The sequence below is a fragment of the Pteronotus mesoamericanus genome, unplaced genomic scaffold, assembly GCF_021234165.1.
Source record: "Pteronotus mesoamericanus isolate MK-2021 breed Mesoamerican mustached bat unplaced genomic scaffold, CSHL_Meso_final contig_130, whole genome shotgun sequence".
Classification (NCBI taxonomy): domain Eukaryota; kingdom Metazoa; phylum Chordata; class Mammalia; order Chiroptera; family Mormoopidae; genus Pteronotus; species Pteronotus mesoamericanus.
Window position 1 is genome coordinate 18,848,810 of NW_026555060.1, and position 25,054 is coordinate 18,873,863.

At 34.3% G+C, this 25,054-nt stretch overlaps 1 protein-coding gene across 2 annotated transcripts in view; it reads right to left on the bottom strand.

Moving 5' to 3' along the window:
* Window positions 1–25,054, bottom strand: part of PLXDC2 (plexin domain containing 2) — a 404,494-nt gene that overhangs the window by 64,164 nt on the left and 315,276 nt on the right. For both annotated transcript variants that reach the window (XM_054592949.1, XM_054592940.1), the window contains one exon: window positions 2,909–2,969. In XM_054592949.1, coding sequence (XP_054448924.1) covers window positions 2,909–2,969 — 61 coding nt within the window. The remainder of the gene's footprint in view (window positions 1–2,908; window positions 2,970–25,054) is intronic.

The following is a 25,054-nucleotide window of genomic DNA, read 5'->3' on the forward strand; positions in this document are numbered from 1 at the left end:
AAGAAGCAAGCAAAACATAACCAGGAACACTGAAATAAAGAACAAGCTGACAGTAATGAGAGGGGAGGGGAGAGGAGGAAAATGGGTGTAAAGAATGGGAAGTGTCATCAAAGACCCTTTGTATAAAGGACCCATGCACAAAGTCAAAGAGGGGAAGGATTGAGGGTGGGAAGTCGGGGTGGTTGGGGCAGGGGAAAGCGGCGGCAGGAAAATGAAGACAACTGTATTTGAACAACAATAAAAAAATAACAGAAAAAAATAAAATAAAATAAAATCATTTTGTAATAAAAAAAAATCTAGAAATAATGTCCATAAACAAAAGGCTAAGTGAAGAAAATATGGTTGTGAGACTATAGATCTAGGATGGCAGGGTTTGATGGTTTTGTTTAGTTGTCCAATTGTTTCACTAATGCATCCTTGAACCTATAAATTGCCTGGGATGTCAGGGGCACACAATACATATTAGATGAGTAAATGAATAGGGTATTCATACAACGGAATATATAGCTATGAACATGAATGGGCCACCATCACAGGCACCACCATGGATAAGTGGTAAGAACAAATTCTGAGTGATAAATTAAAAATTCAGACTAGTTTTATTTATTTTTAAAAAGGAGAGGCAAGGATGCAATGGAGCAGGAGCAAAGAGCCAGTTTCATAGTCATCACTAATTCCAGTTCTTAAATTGGGTAGTACAATAATAAATATTCATTTTTTATTGTTTTCAAACTATAGTAATATTATAACAATTTAAAAAAATTTTTTAAAAGAAAACAAATTAGAACACTTTCACAGCTCTCATTTCCATTCTGCCTACGGACTCTTCCATCCCCCCACCACGGCGGTCACCATCACCTTCCCGTTATCTTAGTCCAGATCATCAGCATCTTCGGCCTACGTTACATATGCGTACAGCTAAAGACAACATATTGGCCTCTTTCACCATACTCCGTTATTTACCCACAGCCAGGGTGATTCCTTAAAAAGTCACTTGAATCAAATCATTTACGTAATTAAACCCCTTCAGGTCGTTTTTTCTTGTCCAAGGTAAGGTCCAAACTCCTTCAATTTGTCACATTTTTGCCCCTTCTTACATCATCAATATCATCTCTTGCTATCCCTCTTCTTAGAATGTCAATTACCCTTCAGGCATCCTCTTAAAAATCACCCCTTCAGGCAAACCGTCTCTTATTCTACTTAGCAAGACCATACACTTGTAGATACCGTATCTTTGCTCCTTCTAAGTGCAGTCCTTTGTTCAGTGCTCTATCTACCCAATGGACACACTTCTTATACAATTCCACATTACTGGCACTTAGAATAGTAGATAGTAAGTGCTCCTATTAGGATTTGTACTTATAGAATAAACTCATCTCAAGAACAGAAAGAAAACTTAACTCTGATTTTAGGCATGAAAAATGGATTGGAGTTAGTGAGTTTGTCTTCTTAACTATAAATTAAGGGTAGGATTGCTTACCATAAAGCTAGTAATGTTGATAATTTAACTTCAGAATAAAATGGAAGCACCAAATATGACAGAATGTACTAGATTCTGAGCTTCTTGGGAGTGGAGAGTAATTTTTAAAAAGTTCTTTATAATGCTGTGTCAGCATAGGCCACAGAGCGTGGTAAGTTCCTCATATATTTAGGAGGGCTTCAAATATGATGGATTCTTTTCTGTGTCCTGTGGATCACGTAGGCCCACATTGAAGCAAGAAAATTAAGATGTCTGAATTACACCCTGAATCTTTATATAAATATAAATAATTGAGGTAACTGTGATTACATAAAAGAAACATCAAGGGGGGATGGGGCAGGGGAAAGTGGTGGGGGGAAGGTAGAGACAAATTTGGAAAAATAACTTAATTAAAAAAAACAACAAAAAAAGAAAGAAACATCAAACTAATAACACAACTATGACTCCATCAATATATTTTCTTTTTGAACTATGTTGTTAAATAAGTGAAGTGAAATAGCTGGATTAGTATATCACTGTAATTACCTACATGAATGTCAAAAGTTGATTAAAGTTTAAGAATATTCTCAAAGATGTAATTTATTGAGATATTTATGAGTCACCATACATAAAAACTTAAGAAACAATCTAGTAACTATTGATCACCTAATAGTTTTTAAAATAGCATTTTGACAAGATTTGCTTTACTGAGTGATAAAGACTGTATTAACTATTAATTATTTTTATTTAAAATTCCTACCCTAAAACTTAACAAAGGGAGAAGAAACATACTTTTCTTTGTGAACTTTACATATTATCTTTATGTGACCTTGAAATGGCAGTGTAAATGCAATTCACTAAAAACCTTTTAAACAGGTTAAAATTGCCTCTGCAATTGTACACATCTGTTTGAATCACTTCATTCCATCATTGTCTTTACCATGTTTGTCTGGGAGTTACTGTTTCCATGGTGTGTCACTTTTAACTTATATCAGTCCAATTTCCTTCGATCAATCTGTTGCTCCATACAAGTGATTTTTATAATTTGAGTGAAAAATATGAAAAATGGTTTCCTAGATGTTAAAAAAGCAGCAAGGGCTTAAGAGAACTACCCTTTGCTCACAGAAATTCAGATCCTGGTTCTGCTATTCCCTAGACACATTCCCAACTCTGGGTACCCTCACTGCACCCCCTACCCCCATTTTCCCTCACCTCTCCCTCTTCTACTCTTGGTAATGTGGGGGATGTAACAGCTCATACTTCACAGGGCAGGTATAAGAGTAACTGAGAAAATGCATACAAAGACATAAACCCCAAGTCTGACACATATTAGGGACTCAATAGTTGCTGTCTACTTTTACCAAATTAGGTGCCATTTTTGTTAAGTCATAGGAACTATATATGACAGCTTGGTCCCCAGAATCTTGTCATAATAAAGCACATGTGTACCTCTTCAGGACATCCACTGTCCACCCAGTCTTGGCGATGACGATCAAATCCACTGGAACATCTTCAGAGAAGACCACATTGCAGTTCAGAAAAAGGAGTAAGGGGTGTGGAGTGAGGGGCAAAAATTAAAAGAAAAAGATTGGTAAGTAGTTAATTCTCAAATTTTCAGTTTAGCACAACATAAGCATTCTTCTATAGACCTGCTAATTGGAGCAGCAGTGAAGAATTTACACTGTTCTGTGTACCAACTCACTCCCACATAGTCACCCAATGAGGATCAAACATGGCAACAGATGACTGCATGGAGGCTCACTTCACTGTGCAGGTCACCTGGATCCCCACTCCAAGGTAAGACTGACTGTTATTATATGACGTTGTTTTCCTTATTTTTTTCCCCTCATCATTCAAACAACTGGATTTTCTGTAAAAATACTGTACACGTATCATTTTTCAAGATTTCAGACCTTTTTGTTTCTCTTAAGTTTTTATATTTAAGATCCATAGTCATACGAACTCTACTGTATAATAAAGGGTTATCCCAGCAGGTCTGAGGTACCCAAATGAGCACATTCCAGCTCCTGGGAGATAAGCTGTAAGCCCTTGGAATGGCCTACTGGAGAAATGTAAGATAGCTTATGCTAACCATGCAATTAATGGTGAATGTTTGTCTTATACACCAGGAGCCCTGGGCCTGTTATTTCAGTGTGAACTATGTGGGGGCTGGAGACTAGAGATAAGGTTAGTCATAGAGAATTTCATACCTACATGACTGACCCTCAGTAAAAACCCTGGACACCAAAGCTTGGGTGAATGAGTTTCCTCAGTTGGCGGACATGCTGTGTGCGTTCACAAATGGTTCCTGGGGGAGTTAAGTGCTGTCTGTGTGACCTCGCTGGAAGAGGACAACCGGAAGCTAGTCTCTCTGGACTCTGCCATATGTGCATTTCACCTTTGCTGATTTGAATCTCTATCCTTTCGCTGTGGTACATGGCAACTTTGGGTATAACAGTTTTCCTGAGTTCTGTGAGTCCTTCTAGTGAGTCATTCAACTTGAGCGTGTTCTTGGGGATCCCCAACAAAACTATGATTGTGTCATATCTAAAAAGTCTAATTCAGCAAGCACTAGGTGAACCAGATTTTGTCCATTCTTTCTCTCTTCCTTAACTGGAATAATTTTCTGCTTCTAGCTACAGTCCATTGATTTTTTAAGACACAGAAATTACTCTCCAGAGCCCACTCTGATAAAGCTTCATAATTGCTGTTGATCATATTTTACTTTACTATTTAACTTTTCTCCTAAATATAAAATTCCATGTGCTTATTTACCAAACTAGATGATGAATATTTTAATGTTATACCCAGTGTCATATATGATCATACCTAGTGTGTCTTACACATGATTACATTTTCATATTAAAAATTCAAAATATTTGTTAGTCTATTAAAATTAAAGATTTATATTACCTCTAAATTTCAATATCTATGTATACATTTATATATAATATAGATGAATCCATACTGGTAAATGTTGATTTAAAGATATTTATACATTTAAAAAATAAATGGAGTCTGTTCAACTTTTGTCTTAAATTTTCTTACAGGGCTTATAGTGCTACTTTTTTTTCTACTTATTTTGCAGTGGGTCCACGTGGTGACTTATTCCAAGAGTCTTTGCCAGACATTATGTACTATGGCATGAATGAGCATAATTTAATTCAAGTGGAATGTGAAAACAATTCTACTGTCAACAAGAACAACAAAAAAGACCATATCGATCACTGTGCCCAGATATGATTCATTAGAGCTTAGCTATTTTATGCCTACCATCTGTGCTGAACAAGCTTGAGTATGGAATAAACATCACAGTGCGCTCTAGCATGCTAACTTTGAGAATTCCCAGGTGGTCAAGGCCTTCTCCGGTTATGCAACCAGAGTCTAACATTCAGAGTCTAATTCCAGATGAGCTAGGTGGTTGTTCCATCTTCTTCTTTTTGCCTTTCAAGTACATTTAAATATTGAAAAGTGTACATACTGACATTGTCTTTGCAAGATGGAAATATATTGATTTTCTGCAATAAAAAATATTTTTGGGAGCTCCCTGACTACAAATAATGAAAAGGAATAGACAATTCTAAAAATGCAGTTTGTTTTCACATACAGTACTACACATGGATTCCAAGCCAGTAGAAAATAGCATTTATCTCATAAGAAGACAATAGGAACCTTAAATGTATAGGTCAACTGAAATTTTATCTTAAGTAATTAGTCCTTTAAATGGTTAAAACAATTCCAGGGAAAAGTACAAAAACACTGCATTTTGCTTGATTTATTAAATGACCCCCCACCCCCAGTTATATTGTGTGAAATCAGGTTCTACTAAAAACATGTGATTCAATTAAATAATTCATTTATTCACAACTGATTCTCTAATAATTGATCTGTAGTTTACTAATTGCTAGGGTAGGAAGGCCTGACAATGGCAAACACAAATAAGATTTGGTCTGAAAAGCTTATGTATTCTGTAGCTTATAGTACTTTAAAATTTTAACAACACCGGATGCTACTTTTTTAAAACATTTTTTTTATAACCTAGTAATCTAAATAGCACCAAAAAGCAATTACAGACAGAAGACTGAGTGTATGTTATAAATTATTAATAAAAACCATGTTTATGTTGTTTCTGAATTCAAAATAAACCAAAAATCACTTTTGAGAAGAACTTCCTCCTTCCATTGAGCTGCTGCGTTGTTTTTTTCTAAAACACAGAGACATTAACTATGTCATGCTCCAGCATTTTGATTTCCCCACAATTTAAACACCGTTAGCAACGAGGCTCTTCTACATTGTAATCACCTAGTGTGCCTGCTGAACTCTAAATTCCTGGGTCTAGCTGTACAAGAATCATTCTCTGGTAATTTGGGTCTAGCAATTGTCACTGTATCACCCCAGGTGATTCTTATTATGCTGAAATCAGAAAACCACTGATATCCTGTGTGGTATGTCCACAAGGCAGGCCCCTTCCCACTCTTCCCAGCTACCTCTACAACCTATTTGCATAGCCCTTAGTGTCCCTCCCTGAATGTGCTCTTTGACATCTCTGCCTTTGAATGTGCTGTTAATTATGTCTGGAATACATGCCTTGTTTCTCATTAGTAAACCCAATAGAACCCACCCAGAAGAGTTAGCAACCCTTTCTCAGTGCCCCACAGTATCAACCCAATGTCAAGTGCTAGAATCTATTATTACACTATAATTGGGTATGTTTGGGCTTATCTTAACAAGACTTTGCGGAGAACATGGTTCAAGGGGAGGGTCTGAAGTCAACCTGCTTAAGCTGGAATTTGAGTTTGGGCACAAAACAGGTGTGTGGTCTTAGGCAAGTTATTTTTCCTATTTCAGCTTGTTTCTTCATCTGTAAAATGAGGTAGGAGAGGTTATGTAAGCATTAAAGTTAGAGCTTGGTACATAGTCGACATTTAGTAGATATCAACTGTTTTTCATACCTAAGTAATGACTGTAGTAAGTATGAAGCAAGGTTGACAATTGTTGAAAATGAATGTGAGATTTTCATTTTATTGACAATGTTTTGGAAAATTCTGTGTACATAATAACAGAAAATGTCCTTTACCATCATATTTGGGGACTAGTATAATAGAATCTTATGAGAGAGAAATTTCAGTTGCTCTCAAACATCGGACAAATCTTTATTCAGTATTTATAAATATGGCAGAGATTACATGGTTTTGTAAATATTTCTCAAAAACTGATTTAAATAAAGTCTGAGCTACTAACTATGTTTCCAATGTTTTTTGGAAGAGTTATTTCCTTCTTCTCACTATTCCCTAATTCCAAAACAAATGGATAGAGCTATACTTCAAATTAATTGTACTATTCCCCACTCAATTTCAATGGGATGTTGATTCAAAGCCCCCAGGAACCTTGTTAAGTGAGACCCATCAAATAAGGCAGCCTAGAAAACAAACAATAGCTTGTAACATCTATCCAACAAGAGATTAAAGGGTAAATGTCATCAAATCTCTAATTTACCTCAGTCTTGTAGAAAGAGTTTCAGAAATGACTTATTTTGTAAGGGTAATATATTCAGGTGAAGGAAATAGAGCAACTGTTAAAATATATACATAAGCAATACATACCATTTCACCAGTGAGAAGAACTACAAAAGACAATTTAGGAAAGAAACTTCACTGGATATTAAGTCTCAGACAGCACTTAGTTTCTAGATCAGGAAATCACAAAGTTTTCTGCAAAGGACTAGATCAAGTACTTTAGGCTTTGCAGGCTGTAGAGTTTCTGTCCTAACTGGTCATCTCTGCCAGAGTAGCTCAAAAGCAGCCACAAACAAATGTAAGAAGAAACGGTGTGGTTGTGTTCCAATTAACTATATTAACAAAAACCAGGAAGTGGGGCATATTTGGTCCATTTGCTATAGTTTGCTGAAACTCTTCTAGATTGCTATCTAAAATTAAAGATCTGTAAACTTTGGGACAAATACCTCATTAAGGTGTCTGTTGATTTCAACCGTCCCTACAGCCCTAGGTGTATTTATCATAGCGTGCAACCTGATGGGAAAATCGATGGTACATTTAGTAAATTTTCTTCCTACAGTCGGCAAAAGTGTGAAAAATGATCCTCCAGCATCAAAGAAATGGAAAGATACTTTTTAAAAAAGTGAAGTATTTTAGATGAGAAAACATTATCATGAAAAACAGCTGCGATAACTAATAACATTTTATCATAAGGTAAAATAGATAATATGAAGCTGTAAAATATGGCAAATTTATTTGATTTTGAAATACTGAAAATTTGTAATTGGAAAATTAGTTCGTGAAAATTAAAATTTTGATTATAATCATTGTTCTCAATAAAAAATTCATTAAAAAATTATATCTCATTTTCTGTGTGAAGCATGCTTATTGCTTCTAATTGATCTTACTTATGAGTAAGTGATTTAACTCCTAAAAAGATTTCTCCTAAAATCAAGAAATTTAAAGTTTTTTAGAATCTTTATGCTTGGACCACTCTGGGAGTATTAGGTGAATCTAGTTATATAACCTATTACAGAGAAAATATGGTAAAATAAATTATGAAATTTCACATCATTTGCATCATGAATTTCTTCTAATGAAAGCTCTTGATGTTACTTGTAGCTCAGGATCATAATCCAGTGCCAATAAGAATAGTTATCTGCAGAATGCACAAAGTTTCAGATGAAAAACGGGTCAAATCACCTGATACCTGATACCCAGAACCTGGTCATTTACACAGGTTGTATCTTGCAGACTGTCAGATTTTATCAAGTAAAGGCTTAATCTTTCTTCTAAATTTCTAAAATCTAGGGTTGACCTAGTATGAGCTTAAAAGCGTAAAAAGATCAATTCTTTTATCTCATTAAAAAATTCAAATCTTGTTCCTCTTTACTCCCAAGCAATAAAAAACATATTTTTGTTACTTTTTGGTTTTTATTCCCCCATCTTTCCCTAAAAAAATTTTCAATACAGAAAATGATTTCTGTAACTGGCTTTTCATCCTGGAATTCTTTCTTCCTACTAGTGTCACCTCCTGATGTCGCCTGTTTTCAGTTTCGGAGTTCATAGGGTAAGAAAGGCTAGCTGCTGGGAGTGAAGCTCCAACATTTAGGCTTATGTGAAAAAAAGCTAAGCTTTTCTATTCAGAAAGTATTTTGAATAAAAGCCACTGCCAATGTTGGCAAAATAATCTCATTTGTCATTGTCAATGTTTAAGGAATGAAGGACCCACATCTACTTTAAATAAAAGTAGACTGAAATATGGGCTGAAATTGTGATGCATAAAAACAAAGTCAATGATACACTAGAGAATCATTAAACACATATCAGGGCAAAGTAATTAGTAGTAGCCTGGAGCTGTGTACTTCCGGCACATTTTAGTCAGGAAGATGCCAAGTCTAGATTATTAGATACTTGAGTACTTATTTTACACCTACATTTAAATCTTCTCCAAAATGCCACTTAAAAGGGACACGGGAATGAAATATTCACCCACATGGAAATAGATAAAAGTTATCTGACTTAAAAAACTTGGACTGACTTGCTTACAAAACTAATCTCACAGTAAAATTCAGTTTGTTTGTTAGTTTGTTTATTTACTTATTTTTAATTCTCAACAAAGGATCAAACCCACAACCTAGTGGGGTATGTGTCCTGACCAGGAATTGAACCCACAACCTTTTGGTGTATGGGACGACACTCCAACCAGTTGAGCCATGTGGCCATCTCTGCTTACCATCTAACTTTTAAGTGCTTCTAGTATATATTGAAATATGTTGGCTAAGGGAATTTTTAGTGATGCAAATTTGGCTGTGCATTGACTTAAATAAGCATTCATTATACAATATAATAATGTTCCATATTTTCATAAGTTTAAGCTCTTTATTTAGGCATTGTGTTTATTAAGATTTTTAAACCAGCAGTAGCTGAAATAGTTAAATCTGCGTTCATCAACAACTACCTTTGTGGCTATTTCATGAATAGAATGAAGTGAATGTGATTATCTTAGCAATGTAAAGTATGCAATTTCAGAAATCTTTAATTCTATAAAAAAAATTATTCCAATGTAAAGTCTTTCAAGCTTTTTGAAATAAACCACAGTAAGAAATATAGGTAACATCGAGTTTATATATCTGGGTATGTGTTGTGTGTATGTGTACTGAAACTAAATATTTGTTGTGATTTTTTTCCTTCCTTCATTCCTTCCTTTTTTGAGAGATCACATAAATCACAGATATTTTGCCTTCTATTCTATGTCATTAAAAAAAAATGCTGCTTGCAACCCACTGGGTTGTTTACTCTTTTGCATTGTAACTAATATTTTGTAAAATGCTATCCCAATTAATATTTTTAAATTTTAATCATAATTATGCTTTAGATAGCATTATCTGGTTTTCAAAGTATTCATTTTAATGGAAAATTACAGAAAAGTATAAAAACAAATTAAAGTATTATCCCAATTCTAAGATGATATTAGTTTTATTTTCCACCCAGTTTTTGTTTAATGCATATTGACTTATACCTATGTATTAATCATATTGGAATCATCACACGGGATTATTTGTTTTTCTACAGTTAATATTATAGTCTGGGCTATATTTTTCCATGTCCATAAATATCCCTTGAGGGTTAATTTTTAATGACAACATAATTTCCATTATGTAGCTTTATGAAATTTTTATTCAATCTATATATGAACATATACATGTTATTTTAACACATAAAAATATACATCATCATCCTTTTTGCAATTTATTATGTTAAAATGATGTACCATATTTTATTAGCATTTTTTCTATTACAGGTGAGGTTAAACTTTTAAAACATGTTTATTGATTATTTGTATTTTTACATATTTGAATTGTATACTCATTTATTTTCCCCAGTTTATTTTATTGTTTTTTAAAATAGGTTCTCTATGAACTAAAGAACATTAAATACTTATTAAATAGATCATTTGTCTGTAAGTTGCCATTCAATTCTAAATATAATTTTTTGCCACATAGCTGTTTGTATTTTTTACATTGTAAAGTTTTTCAACCTTTTCTTTCAAAATTTCTTTCTTCGCTTTTTAGCTCAAAATGCTTTCACTACCTTGGGTTAAATAAATACTTGCCATAGTCTCTCCTAGTTAGCCTATTATTTCATTCTTTACTTTTCATTCTCTATTCTACACATATTTCAGTATGTGGTGTGAGATAAGAACCAAATCTAAATGCAAAATTATATTCAAATAAATGGCTAAGGATCATTTGTCAAATAATAGAGCTTTACCCATTTGGAGGGGAACCATATGTTTTATCACATAATAAACTCATATGCTAAGACCTATTTCTGAAATTGTGTACCTTGCTACTAATTATTTGTTTCTTCTTATGTAATTCTTATACTGACTTCGTTATTATAGTTTTATATCATAATTTAATACTGAGTAGTTTGTCTTCCATTATTGATCTTTTTTTTTTAATTAATTTATTTACTTTTTAAATACATTTGTCTCTGCCTTCCCCCCCCATTATTGATCTTATTTTTAATTTTTCTTGCATAGTCTCTATTTTTTCTGTGATTTTTATAATCATATTCTGATATAATAATCCTATTATGAATTTGACAGAATTGATGCAGAAATAATTGACATCTTAATACACTTCCTATCCATTAAAATTTTTTTTAGGTTTCCTTTTAACTTCCTCATCAAATTTATACTGTTTTCCTTATATTAGGGAATAGGCATTATTAAGTTTGTTAGTAACTATTTTGTCTACTTTTTCTATTGTTTAGGAGTTTTAATCATTGCATTTTCTAAGACATTATTTATAACCATTGGGAAGCTATTGATTTTTGTGTAGTTATTTTATAACTGGTTCTTCCATTTACACATAATAACGTTGCTTCTTCTTCCAATAATCATGTCTCATATTGATGTTTTTCCTCTGTGCATTTACCATTACTACAGAACTTTGTTAGTGGTGATCGCATTCTTGTCCTCTTTTTTATTTTACTGGGAATGTCTCTAGAGCTTCAATTCTCAGTATATTTCTTCCTTTCTCATAAACTAATATTTATTATTGTGTTAATGTGTGTTTTTACCTCAGTCTGCTAACATTTTTACTTAGAAAAAATGCTGTATTTTATAAAATATTTCTTTCCATCTATAAAAATGACTAAATTATCTTCAATATTACTCCTATTTATTGTATTAGCTGATTTCTTTAAATTAAGGCATGTTTGTATTCATGGAATAAACTTATTATTTGGTTATGTTTTAGTTATTTTAACTTTGTTGGATTTGATTCTTAATTCTTGGGGTTTCAAAATCCTATAATCATAAATAATACCGAATATCTACAAATAAGCTATAACTAACATCATTCATAATGATGAAAGACTGCTTTCCTCCTAAGATCAGAAAGAAGACAAAATAGCTACTTTCACTACTTCTTTTTTTTAAAAATATTTTATTTATTTATTTTTAGAGGGGAAGGGAGGGGGAAAGGGAGAGAGGGAAACATCAATGTGTGGTTGCTTCTCACACACCCTCTACTGGGGACCTGGCCTGAAACCCAAGTATGTGCCCTGACCGGGAATTGAACCAGAGATCCCTTGCTCTGCAGGTTGGCATTCAATCCACTGAGCCATACCAGCCAGGGTAGTCTCACTACTTCTAATCAACACTGTATTATACAGCCTGAAGAAGCAAAGAGAAGTTAGAGCACAAGAAAATGAAGCTTTAGGAGAACAGTCAAATGATTATTGCTTCCTGCCTTATGTCTTATACATGAGTGTAAAGTAAAATGAGAAGTCAACTCATAGTTCAATTAAGCGGCAAAAACAGGTAGCTAGACCAGATTATAGAATTATTGAATGGCTGAGGCTCATAACAACCATCATTAGAAATATAAAGTAACACGTCAAGATTTTGGAAAGTTGAAAAGTTAATAATTTCATTACTACAATAATAAAGTCCACTATTACCTAAAGGATATCTTAGGGTTAAATTTGAGAGTAAATGGGTAAACTTCTTGAGTAGTGTGGAAATGGTAGGTTACTAAAAAGATGTAAGTTGCAAGTATTCCTCTTCTTAAGACACTGAATTAGTGTATTACCTAATATATGGTCATAGAGCTATCTGACAATATGATCAGCTTAAAAAGTTATTAGCTCTAGGATTTCCTGAGGAAGGTAGCCATGGGGATTAGATGAGACAAAGTCTCAAATAACAATAACAAAGACTTAATATTTTCATCGACACCTTCCCTTTGCTTTCTACAAACTCCTTTTCAAATCCTTTCCCTCTAATATCTGCTATACTTAGTTTGCCTTCTGTTTTTTTGAAGTCCTCATTACCAACCACTCCATTCCACTCATATCTGTAATGAGACTTAACCCAAGGAATGTCTTCGGATAGAGAATTATCCTTCTCCCAAGGGAAAGCTTCAGTCAAGGTTATAGGACCTAGCTTGAGGACAGAACACTTACTATCTAATTTAAGTTACACAGTTAAAAATAAATGCTAAGTCTTCAGTTTACCAAGGGCTATTAACATTTAAAAACAAACTTCTTATCCTAACACTATGAAGCAAATATTTCTTCATTGACTGATTTCAAACTTGGCTTTGTCAACTAGCCAGAATCTGGCTGAAAACATGTTTTAACAATTTGGCTACTTATTTAGGAAAGATTTTCAATTCCTTTAGAAACACCATAACTCTTCCAAGAAGATAGATGATAACCTGAGGCAGAGGTACGGTAACTGAGGAAGACTGTGATTATAATTAGTTTTCTTTTGTTTTTTCAAATTTATTTACATGAATAAGAAGTTGTTTTAAGTAATTATTTCTAAGGGGAAATTATTCCTTTTTGTAGCTTTTAGAATATGTGTTTATAAAATGAATATTCCATTTAAAAAATAATGCTGTATTTCCACCTAATTATAAGTGCAATTTTTGGGGTTCTTTTTTTGGGTACCACACCACCATATTCTGAAGAATTTGGGAACATTGTACCATATTAGAAAAGAGAACTCCACTTTGCCACAATTGCTACCTAAATGGAGCAATGGTGTTTCTAGTCTTGACTTAATAATTAATAATGTTACTGGGGTAATGCCACTCCCAATTTTGTCTCATTGAATATAGGTATAATGGGAAAGAGAAAGAAGTGGAAGTTACTGATAGGGCTCGAACATGTAATAATTGACAGGTGTCAATAACCATCAGTTATAAACATAATCCTCATGCCAACCAGGCAGTATTTCTCACAATCATCCCCATTTAACTATTGCAGAACCTGGAGGCCACACTATTTAGTGGAAAGAGCTTTAGAGTTGTACATGTAAAATTGGGTTCAGTTCTTGACTCTGCTACTCAGTTGTGATCCATGGCAAGTTATTGTTGGCGATTAGTGGGTGGGATCTAAGGCGAGTTACACTGGAGATTCAGGTTTTGTAAAATGGAGATTGTAAAATCTATCTTTGCTGATTTTTGATGAGAATTATATGAGGTAATATAAATGATTAACATACTAAGTGCTCAATAAATATAAGCTATTTTATATATTTTTTTATCACCTATAATAGCTAGCACAATTTGAAAAGTGCTTTTTGAAAACAAAAGACATGATAACCTGATTTGAAAATACATAATTGAAAATTTACAGCATGGATGGAACTCGAGAGCATTATGCTAAGCGAAATAAGTCAGGGGGCAAAAGACAAATACCACATGATCTCACCTATAAGTGGAACCTAACCAACAATACAAAGATGCAAGGAAAATAAGACCAACAACACTGAAAGGAAAAGAAACCAATAGAGACAAGAGGGAAGGAGGGAGGGGGGACAGGGGAAAAGGAAGGGAAGGGGAAAGTCAAAGAACATATAGCAAGGACTCATGGACAAAACCAAAGGGGAAGAGTTCAGGGAGGGAGGGAGGGAGAAAGTGGTGGGGGGAAGGCAGAGACAAATGTATTTGAAAAAATAAATAAATTAAAAAAAAATTTATATAACATCCTCCAAGTCCTGATCCAGCTTCTTTAAACACAAAAGTCAGGGTTATAGAACAAGGAGGAGAAATCTTCTCTTTTTGATAAATGAATTATTTCAGAATCTAAAAATTCCTTGCCAAGCATTCAACGTTGCTTTTTGGTAAAACAGAAGTGAGAGTGGAGTCTTCCAGGAAAAGAGAAAAAGAAGAAAAGAAAAAGATTTCTCTTCATGGCTGTAGGCCATTGAAACAAATAGTCACAAATAAAACTACTGGAAATGTCAGGAATCCAATTTTTGACACCCTTTCTTAAAATGCCTTGACTTCATACTAAATGTTATGCTTAAATGGCACCTTTAAATGCATAAAAGTGGACAGAAAGAACGGTGGTTTTATTTTGTTGTTGGCTCGGAAAACAGAACATAAAGTCTTGGGGGCTGCGGTGTGCTGTGCCTCTGGAAAATACTACCCTTTTACCAATAAATTTTTACTCCATGGTGCTCAGATTCATGGCACTGGGCTTTCAGAGCTGTCTGTCTTCCGCAGGATCAACAATGTATGAATCAACTCACCTCTGTTCTGCCAAGATGGCAAAGCTGGGCTCTGGCCAGGAACAAGAAATCCCTTTGATGAGAGGATTGCCTAATCAAAGAAAGGTCTTTATCCTAATTTACTTATTTTTTTTCTATAAAAAGTTTCAGAATTTTATTTGGAATATTGAGACTTACAGAGAAATAAAAAAAGATGGCATTTCTGGTGTTTTAGAGATCCCCTATCATGAAATTTTCTTATTCCTATTTTGAACCATAAACACTTAGGAAAGAACTATAAGGGGATACAAAACAAAATACCATTATTTGGCCTCTTCCCTCCAGGAGGAATAACTGAGAAAATGTTCCAGATAAATAAAGGTCTCTGTCTGTCATTACATAAGAGACAGTGTGTTTTCAATGACAGTGGATTTGGGTCCTTGCAAATGATCTCCAGAAAGAATGTGTGGATTAACAAGGTTAGTGCTTTTTAACTTGGAAAACCTGCATTAATCACAGATTTTCAAGCTCTGTCCAGAGTTCAGGATTTACTTTGCAGAGACTTCAGTGACTACTGGAGGGAGGGAGGAGAAGGTGGGAGCGCTTGGCTGTGAATCCCCCATCACAGACCGTACCAAAGGAGATCTCATTCTCTCTGCTTTGCAACAGTACTGTGGTGGTTGTGGGGGTGGGGGTAGAAGATGGTATAAGGTGAATAAATGGTAATGGAAAAAAATACAAAAAAAAATGGGTGGTGTTAGTAAGGGTATGGGGCCCAATACATGGTGATAGAAAATGACTTGACTTTGCGTGGCGGGCACTCAATGCAATATGCAGATCATGGATCATAGAAATGTGCACTTGAAACCTATATGATCCCATTAACCAATGTCACCTGAATAAATTTAATGAAATAAAAACAAGTTTCCCCAGTTTAGGAAGAAAATGTTTGAAAACCATTTTATTAAATCATTTGTACACCTCACCTGATTAATTCATCAAGGCTTGTTATCATAATATTTTACAATGTAATTAAATCTTTCAGACAAGTACTATGAGCTCATTTGAAATATGATTACATTGACAGGGCACTCCAAGAAGACAAACAACTTTTCCCTCCCTGTTTGTCCCTAGAAGATGCAATTTAAAGCTTTATGATGCCAGATAATGGCACCTCAGTGCCTCTTACAAAGACCAGTGAACACTGTCTCTTAAAAGATATTTTCTTAATGATTTTTTAAATAATGTACTTCTATATCTTTCAGGGAATATTTCAGCTTCTCTAAGACCACGCTTAAATTAGAATATTTTTTTACACATATGTGGTGGTCCACATATGGTCCATTTATAAATATGGATTTGCTTAAATTAATCATTCAAACTTGAAAATTGTCATTCCATCTTATCAATTTATTTTGATCAAAGAGCTAATGTTTCTACATTCATATCTTCGGCTCATGGTAAATTCAGCTTTATCTTTTAATATCTCAAGAGTGACTATTCCATGGAGAAGCAAACTGATTTTGGTGAAAACACTTACCAGATTTTTAGAGTTTGCTGCAACATTATCAAAAATGATTTCCTTATTATTGTATTTAAAAAATGCATTATGAAGAAGGGGAAGGGTTGTCAAGGAACATGTATGTATAAAGGACCCATGGACAAAGACAACGGTGGGGGGCGAGGATTGAATGAGGGATGTGGGGGTGGGTAGGGCAGGGGGAGAGTAATGCGGGAAAATGGGGACAACTGTAATTGAACAACGATAAAAAAAAGTTCTCTACTGAGCTATTAAGAAACAACCTGTGTTACAACTCTATAACTAAAAATGGCATGATATATATTGATATTTTCGTACAAGAAGCCTTTTGTCCACTGTATTCAGCAACATATTGTTTCACACAGAGAAACACACTAGAAACAAGAAACATGAATGCACTGTATTAAATTATTTGAAATCAGGAAGTTGTTTAAGTTTATAAGGAAAATATGTCTAGAAGAGTCTACTAATCACTCTCAGCCTGCTTTCCATTCTCTGAAAGCTATAGTGCAGTGTTTGAACATGCTTAAGTTTAATTCATACCAAGTGAGATTTGGGAATGCTGATCAGCAGAGACTACAATTCTTAAATACAAACTGTCCTCATTATGTAATGAATGATTTTGCCTTTACAGATGATAAAACATGTTCTTTTGGAAGATATTTGATAGTGAAAGATCAAATATCAAAAGTAAAATATGATAAAACCTGTAAAAAAGTGCATTGAAAATTTTGAAAAGAATATATATATATACAGATAGATAGATAGACAGGTAGATAGATAGATAGATAGATAGATAGATAGATAGATAGATGGGGGGAGAGAGAGAGACAGCGTTCAGTTTGCCTCCTGAAATCAAGCTATAATATTGATGCTTAAAATATAATATGTATAAGTTTGGATATATATATAAAACTCTTCTTTTCTTTTAAAATTTTTGTTATTCTCTCTACATTATAAATCTGTGGGCTCACCTGGAAGGGTGTGTTTCTAACACTGCACCAGGCTCAGGTCCTTACGAGAGATCACTAACCATGTATTAGTAAATTCATTCCACTTAAGGAATGATTTTGGGCATAAAACAGGGTTCTGTTTCCTTATTTCCTTGCTTTATTCTATATCAGATTTGTCAGGCATATAAAATATCAAATTACTAAATGCTAATTTTATTAGAGTTTATGCAGCTCTTGTGTACAAATGTCCTATGTCTTATTAAAGGGAGCAGAAAAAGGAGTTTAAGAATTTGGGTATGAAGCAATTTTCTGCTTCATAAAATATAGTTAATGTCATCTCATGTTAACAAAAACATTCTTGGATATGTAGTTTTTTATTCAGATTTGCTTTTAATGAAAGTGACTTAGTATTTCAGATACACCTTTAACCCAGATAGAAAAATATTTATGGCAAAAGCAATATAAACCATCAAGAATGGATAAGTAGACCTGAATTTTCGTGTTATTCTTTCTTTCAGCTCACAAGACCCATCAGTTCAATACCCTCACATTTTTTATTATTAATTTTCAAACACTATTTTATCAGTATGACCCGATCCTTCACTTATTGTCTAATGTTTTCTTAGGTAATGCTCATCAGAGTTGTCTAGTTTATTCCAGTGTCACTGTTTACTTCATGAAACCTCTCAAAATAGTCAATATTTTCTTCCAAAAGCATTTATTGTGAATTCATATTTTACTTCTTTTCACTAATCAACATATTTGTTCTATGTTTCCCATTTACCTGGAAAACTTTTCCTATAAAAGACCAGAGAGTAAATATTTCAGGTTGCGGGCCATACACAGTCTGTAGCAGGAACTCCACTGTGGAGAATAATTGAACTAATATAGTAATTATAGCACTGTCTTCAGTTCTGAAAACACAAATGCGGTTAAAACTTAGACAATAGTGGGGTTTCCCAGAATGCTGTCAGGGAGGCTAACTGTGTCATTCATGAGGCGAGCAAGTACATTTTTGACAGGAAAGAAATGGGACATTGGGGCGCATAAATCTTTGTGACTAAATGTTTTTGAGTTTTTCGGGTAGACACCCAGAAGAGGGGTTGCTTGGTCATATGGTACACATCACGTATCATAGAAATGTATGCTTAAAACCTATCTGATCCTACTAACCAATGTCACCTCAATAAATTTAATGAAATTAAAAACTTTTTTTTACGAGAAAAGGAAATGGGACACTGGGACTGTCCTGAGAAGACTGGACATGACATTGAGGGGATGAATCCAGTTCCCACACTTCACAGACATTTCTATTCACAAATTCTGCGCTCAACTTCACTAAACTTGTTCAGTCAACTTTTCCTGTGCATTTATCACCTACCACATATGCATTCTTGTTCACTTTGTTGTTTTAGACCATCCAGATTTATGCATGCACACTAAACTTTGAGTGTATTCTGAAGTATTTGATGCTCATTCCTCAAGAATTGGTCTCTCTTCTTATAGACTGAGTACATGGGCCTGAGGGTGATGCACTCAGATGTCTGTTTATGATCCACCTTCTGATATATGAGTAGAAAACAACACAAAGGGATTGATACAAGACCTATACAAAATAAAAATTTATTTGTATATCATTTTTGCTGTGTATCATTAAAGTTTTTGCCTCATGAGACTCCTATGTGCTATTTTTATTACATTCTCCAATTCATCATTTTCATTTTTTCATGAAGACTCCATCTTGCCAATCATGCATTTTGTATGAATATAACCTCAATTATTGCTGAAGGAAATGCATGCACACACCCCCCCCCCCAAACAATTCAAATAAGTTTTGAATGGATGTTAATGTAAATAAGCCAGTAAAACCCTTTTAGTAGGCAAGGGAGGGACCTCTTTCTCTTTCCCAGTGGAGCACGCATCCAGCATGATGCACATACTTGTTAAGCTGTAAGTGCGAATACTAGGCACAGAAGTCTAATGGCAGATTGTCAACCCAAGCATTTATCCTTTTTTCATCTCTCCAACCATCCATAGTTCAAATATTTTTTATTTTAAATTCTGGCTAAGTTTCATGACCTTGGCTAAGCTTCTCAATCTTCCTAATTCTCATTTACTTAATCTATAAAACACGGATCCTAACACTTACCTCTTAATGTGATTGCAAGGACTGAATGAGATAATAGAATTAAACGACTTCAGTGGAAGTAAAGGATTTCATGCGAGGCATAGTGCATAGTAAATATAGAAAAAGGGTAGCTATTATAATTTTTAAAAGTATCTCCACATGCAAGGCATTTTTACCCTTAAAACAGCTCCCCTGTCCTTTCTTTCAAAGCTCATGCAATTGAGCAGCAGCAGCAGCAGGAAATTGGGGCAACCATAAAATGCACCTGTGTGCTAGAGGCGTCCAGAGGAGGGAGATATTAATTCTGATCAGGGCACAGATCAATATAGAGGTCTTCTCTGGCGGTCAAAACACATTATTTTAGGGATATAAAATCTGTATTATTAGGAGAGTCTATCATTAGAAATTGTTGCAGCCAAGGTCAAGTTCATGGAGAGAACAGCTCCCCCTTGACTATGAAGGATCATTGAAGGAAAAATTCAAGAACCGAGGTGAAGGAAAAATTCAAGAACCGAGGTGAAAGAAAAAGTGGCTCTCTAGGAAAGAAATAGATGAGTCTCACTAATCCATATTCTGCCAATCCCTTTTATAATTCCAGAAAAGGAAAATTTGAATGCTAATCTTTGTTCAGATGATAAATCTTATTTTTATCCCAAAATACTTTCTCTGTTTTGCCTAATAACATACTCCAGCTTGGTTAGATGGCCCAAAAGTTACATAAAGAAATAAAGAACTAATGAAATAACAGGGTTATTGTGTGCATTGCTAAATTACTGGATTTCTTAAATTTATTCACGAATGACAATTCTACATTAAATTTTATTTCAAAACTCTGAGTATTCTTTAAAAACTCTTTTTAAAAGGTAAGACTATCTCTGACTCAGTATTTGTCAGAAAATAAACTATTTAGCACTTGGAAAATTTGATAAATATCAGAAGTAGTATGTTCATATCAAGAAATATAAAATAGTCTTGTTTCAACTCTCTGAGATAGATTTTTAGCAGAAAGCAGAAAATCAGAAGCTATACCAATAGCATTTTTATTTTCTTACATATGAGGCGGGGCCCCAAACACCCGGAATTATCTTCTGAGGGGGCGGGCCCCTTGTACAGGCTTCCCCTGCTAGGTGAGTGTCCTAGGAACCCATCTGCATCAGGGTACCACATGGTGGTGTTGTGAGAGGCTTTGTTTGGCTTCAGTGAATTTTTTCTGAAGGCTCTTTTAATGCATTTGCTCATTTCATGAGGGGTCAATTATGAGCGTGCTTGCCAACACCACATTGAGTGTTCAGCAGTGTTTGACCAAAATGGCATGACCCTTACGCCCCAACCTCCCTATTCATCTGACCCCACCCCAAGCAACTTGTTTTTGGTTTCCCCAGATGAAAAAAGTTCTCAGAGAAATGTTTTGCCCATGTGGAAGAGGTGAAACAAAAAATGGCAGAAACACTAAAAGGTATCAAAATCAATGAGTTCAGAAACTGTTCAGAGCAGTGGAAAAATGTCTTGATATTATATCAATGGAGAGCACTTCGAAGGTGACTTAAGTTTAAACATGTAAGATTAATATACAAGTTTTTATAAATAAATTCCGTTTTGGGGGGTTCCTCCCTTGTATTAAAAAAGCTTGTGTGAGGATGAACATATTGTATTTTGAATGTCTTGCTCTATTTTGTTATTAGATTCCCAGCAAAACAAATAATTAAACCATAAACTACTTTTATTAAATGTTCTCTTTTACCATAATGTAGTTCTTTCCAATATAAGACTGTTAATTGAAGATTCTCCCAATATTTAATACTCATATCATTTCTTTTTACAGACCCCAACTATGAACTTTTTTTGCTTTTAAACTTTTATTTCCTTGTCCTTTAAGGATCACATTCTTTCCATAATAATTTAGCATCTACATTTTTAAGTTGAACAAATTCAATTTAACTCTTGAACAATTAATTTTTAATATGTAAAATGTGGCTACTAGAGCTGCTTAATACATAAGTAAAACTTTACAATCATTTGGATAATCGCAAAATTGCAGCTATAAAAAGATGTAATACCAAATAGTTCTACAGATTTTATCACTACTTTGCCAAATGGTGATCAGAGGGAAGGCAAACACAGCATTCACTGACTGGAAAATCAGTCAACTTAAAACAACACCTTGGTATATTTCAGGTGGGACTTGGATATCAGGAGACTTGGCTCAAGCACCTGCTGCTTTAGAGTTTGGAAAAGGAAAGCTGGTTTGTATTCTGAATTCACAGTAATCCTTACAGACTTGCAGATGGCCAATGGCCAAGAGGAAATAGAGACTGAAATGTAAAATAGACAGATAGCCAGCCAGGCGGACAAATAGACAAGCATGCAGAAAAACAAAAATACACAGTTCCATACCATTTTTTAAAAGAAAGGAATTATGTGTTTTCTATCCAAAAAGCGAGTAAATCAAATGGCATCTTTCCAGAAGAAAGAAGTATCACCTATACTTTCAGCATTGATCATTTTCGGCTCCTGAGAAGTTCTTTAAACAGAGAATTTTCTGAAAGAGTACTTATATTTTCCTAACACACTTTAACATACATATATTTTTTTATTTCTCTTAAAATATTCATTTATTTATTAAGTGTAGGTTATGTGGGCATGTGGTGAAAATTCACACTCTACAAAGGGGAATACAAGGAAATGGTAATATTCTCTTTCTGGTGACAATTTCCAATTCACTGCAATTCCCCGAAGGTGAGCCCTTGTTACTAGTATCTTATGAAAAGTATTCTCTGTGCTAAAATGTACTTTAAAATGTTTTCATGTAATGGATAAAATTATATCACACTTCATTGTACTGTTAGAAATCATTCACACAAAAATAATCAGTACACTTTTGTTAAAGCTGGGCTTGGAATACTCAAAAGGAAAAAAAAGGACTTTAATTTTATATTCTTAAAAGACCATTTGTTTTGCTACATTTAAGGATAAGCTAATTAATAGAAGTGCTAAGACTATTTAAATTTGAAGAAATTATAAAGGGTCTTGCTCTTAAAATTTTTAATTTCAATTCACTTCTTATAAGCATGGCATGTCAAAATCAATCATCTTGCCTGCATGGTATTTCTACAAGCAACTTAGTCCCTTTAGAACAGTGAATTCCCACTTTGGTAGCACTTATTTAATAAAAATTCAGAAATCAGAGATGTTCCAATGACTTTAACTAGCAAACAATGTTCTAAAATCTTCTGATTTATTATATATGCAAAGACACCTTGCTTTCTTTTATTAAGATGTAGTTCATTAACTTCAAATATATTTTAACAACAAACATTGTTTTCTTCTGTTTTTTTTCTGTTATATTTCTCTATTTAAAATTAGAATAAGTATTTCCACATAACTTTGGCACACCTATTGCAAACTTACAGGACTCTTAGCTCGTACATGCAAGATTAGCATTAATGTCCACTGGGCTCTTCTCACGACCACAGGATCCCCTGAAGAGGTTTATTAAAAAGCTAAATTCTGGACCTCCTGAATTTGAATCTCGTGGTGAGCTGCAGAGAAGTCTGCATTTTTAACGACATCTTGTGGCACTTCTTACTGTAGTAACATTTGAGAACTACAAAATTTGGGGCCATGTGGACTTGAAGAACATAAAATATCAAATATATTTAGATGACATGTATTTCACATTTCAGGAAATAAAATCAAAGAGCTTTAATTGGTTTGTGGAAGATCAGTCCACTAATTGCTGGTTGTGCCACTGGGTCCTGCGACATCCCTTTTATTTCACCTCAGACAATAAGAGATGGCCTCCTCCCTACTATAGAGTTTGGAAATTCTGACTTCTTTTGAACAATGCAAGAATGCTTCCTTCTGGGCTCCTCTTGAACCTTGGTTCACTAGTACTCCTTGATGCAAAAAGCCCAATACACTTAATAAAAGTACACTAAAGAGAAAGAATCTAATTTTGTTTAGACTTCGGCTAGTGTGGTCAACAGTTTCAGACCTATGGGCAGTCCACCTACTGTTGCTGAGTGCATGATTGAAACAATGCTTCTTTGATGCTTTCAGTCATAAATAACAGGAATTCTCCCTGTCATGATTAGGCAGCTTAACAATGAGGCATTCCAATTTATTTTTCTTAAATTAAATTTGTTGGATCTAATAATTCATCAAAGACACAAAAATAGATTTTGTTAGTTATAAGTAACTTCCTATTTTTCACTTAAATCTGATATTCAATTTATATACTAAAAATGGTAACATTTTTGGCTATCAAAATGTTATTAATCAGTAGATGGAAGTGATTTTAACTTGAACATAGATCAGTAACAGTTTATTTAAAAATTTTAAAGCACTGCATAAGTTCTAACTGACCATCTGAAATTAGGTGCATTCCCAAGCAGAACTTTATCTTAGTCCAATCCATCAAAATAAGCCTAAGGTTACAATTAGTTTTGAATCAGGGCTCCTGGATCTCCTAGATGGCTTCTAAGGGGTTTCCTTATATGAAAGGATCATTTAAATATGTAGTGTACAGGTAGCTTCAAAGCTCTGTCTAGGATATAAAAGGTACATTTAAACAAGTGCAATTATACTGACTCTAACTACTGATTTACCTTAATTTTAAAAATTCCAGCCTTGGTCATATATTCCAAGAGCATATGACTTGTCATTAAACAATTGTGGGCTTCTGATCTTCTCCTTTCAATCTTAGAATCTTGACACCATATTAAGACTTACAGCTGAATCAGACCACCAGAATGCTTTCCATGGCCCTCAAAGGATTACAGCGGAGCTGGTGAGTGAACAGGCAAAAATCACACCGTGTCAAAATATGCTTGGAATGCCTTAGCACAGCCCCCTCAGGAACTTGACACTGTGTCTTTCAATAAAACTAGTTCTTCCTCCAATGTCAAAAGAGGCTGTGGGGTTTGGGGCTGACCCCAGATGAAGTTGCTGGCTTCTTTTGGAAAATACCCACTGTGTCTTCAAACAGTAGAGTCCAACTCAGTGCTGCAAATGTGCCACTGTTGAGGGTACACAGGAACAAGACCATAGGAGGAAAGTATATTCAAGTCTCATTGGAGCATAAGATTACTCATTGGGAAAAAGTGGGATCAGCTGCACTATTTAAATTTGCTCTTTCCATCTCCCTCTCCTTTAAAACTTAGGTAGTTGAACTTCTGTAAGTTAAACTAGCCTACAATAATATGCACACATTCTGTTTTCAAAAACTAGCTATGACTATATACAAAGGGCATTGTTAATTGACTTAGGTTTATGATACATTTCACATCATTAACGAATTAGTAGTCAGTATTTTTGAGTTATACATTTTCAAAATTTTAAAAATGTATTACATGTGGTACTTTCTCTTTTTGTTATAGCAAAAAAAAAAAATCCAATTCATTCACTGGAAAATAACAGTCAGTGCCACGGTTGCTCAGGGAAATGCAATAGAAATCATGGGTTGA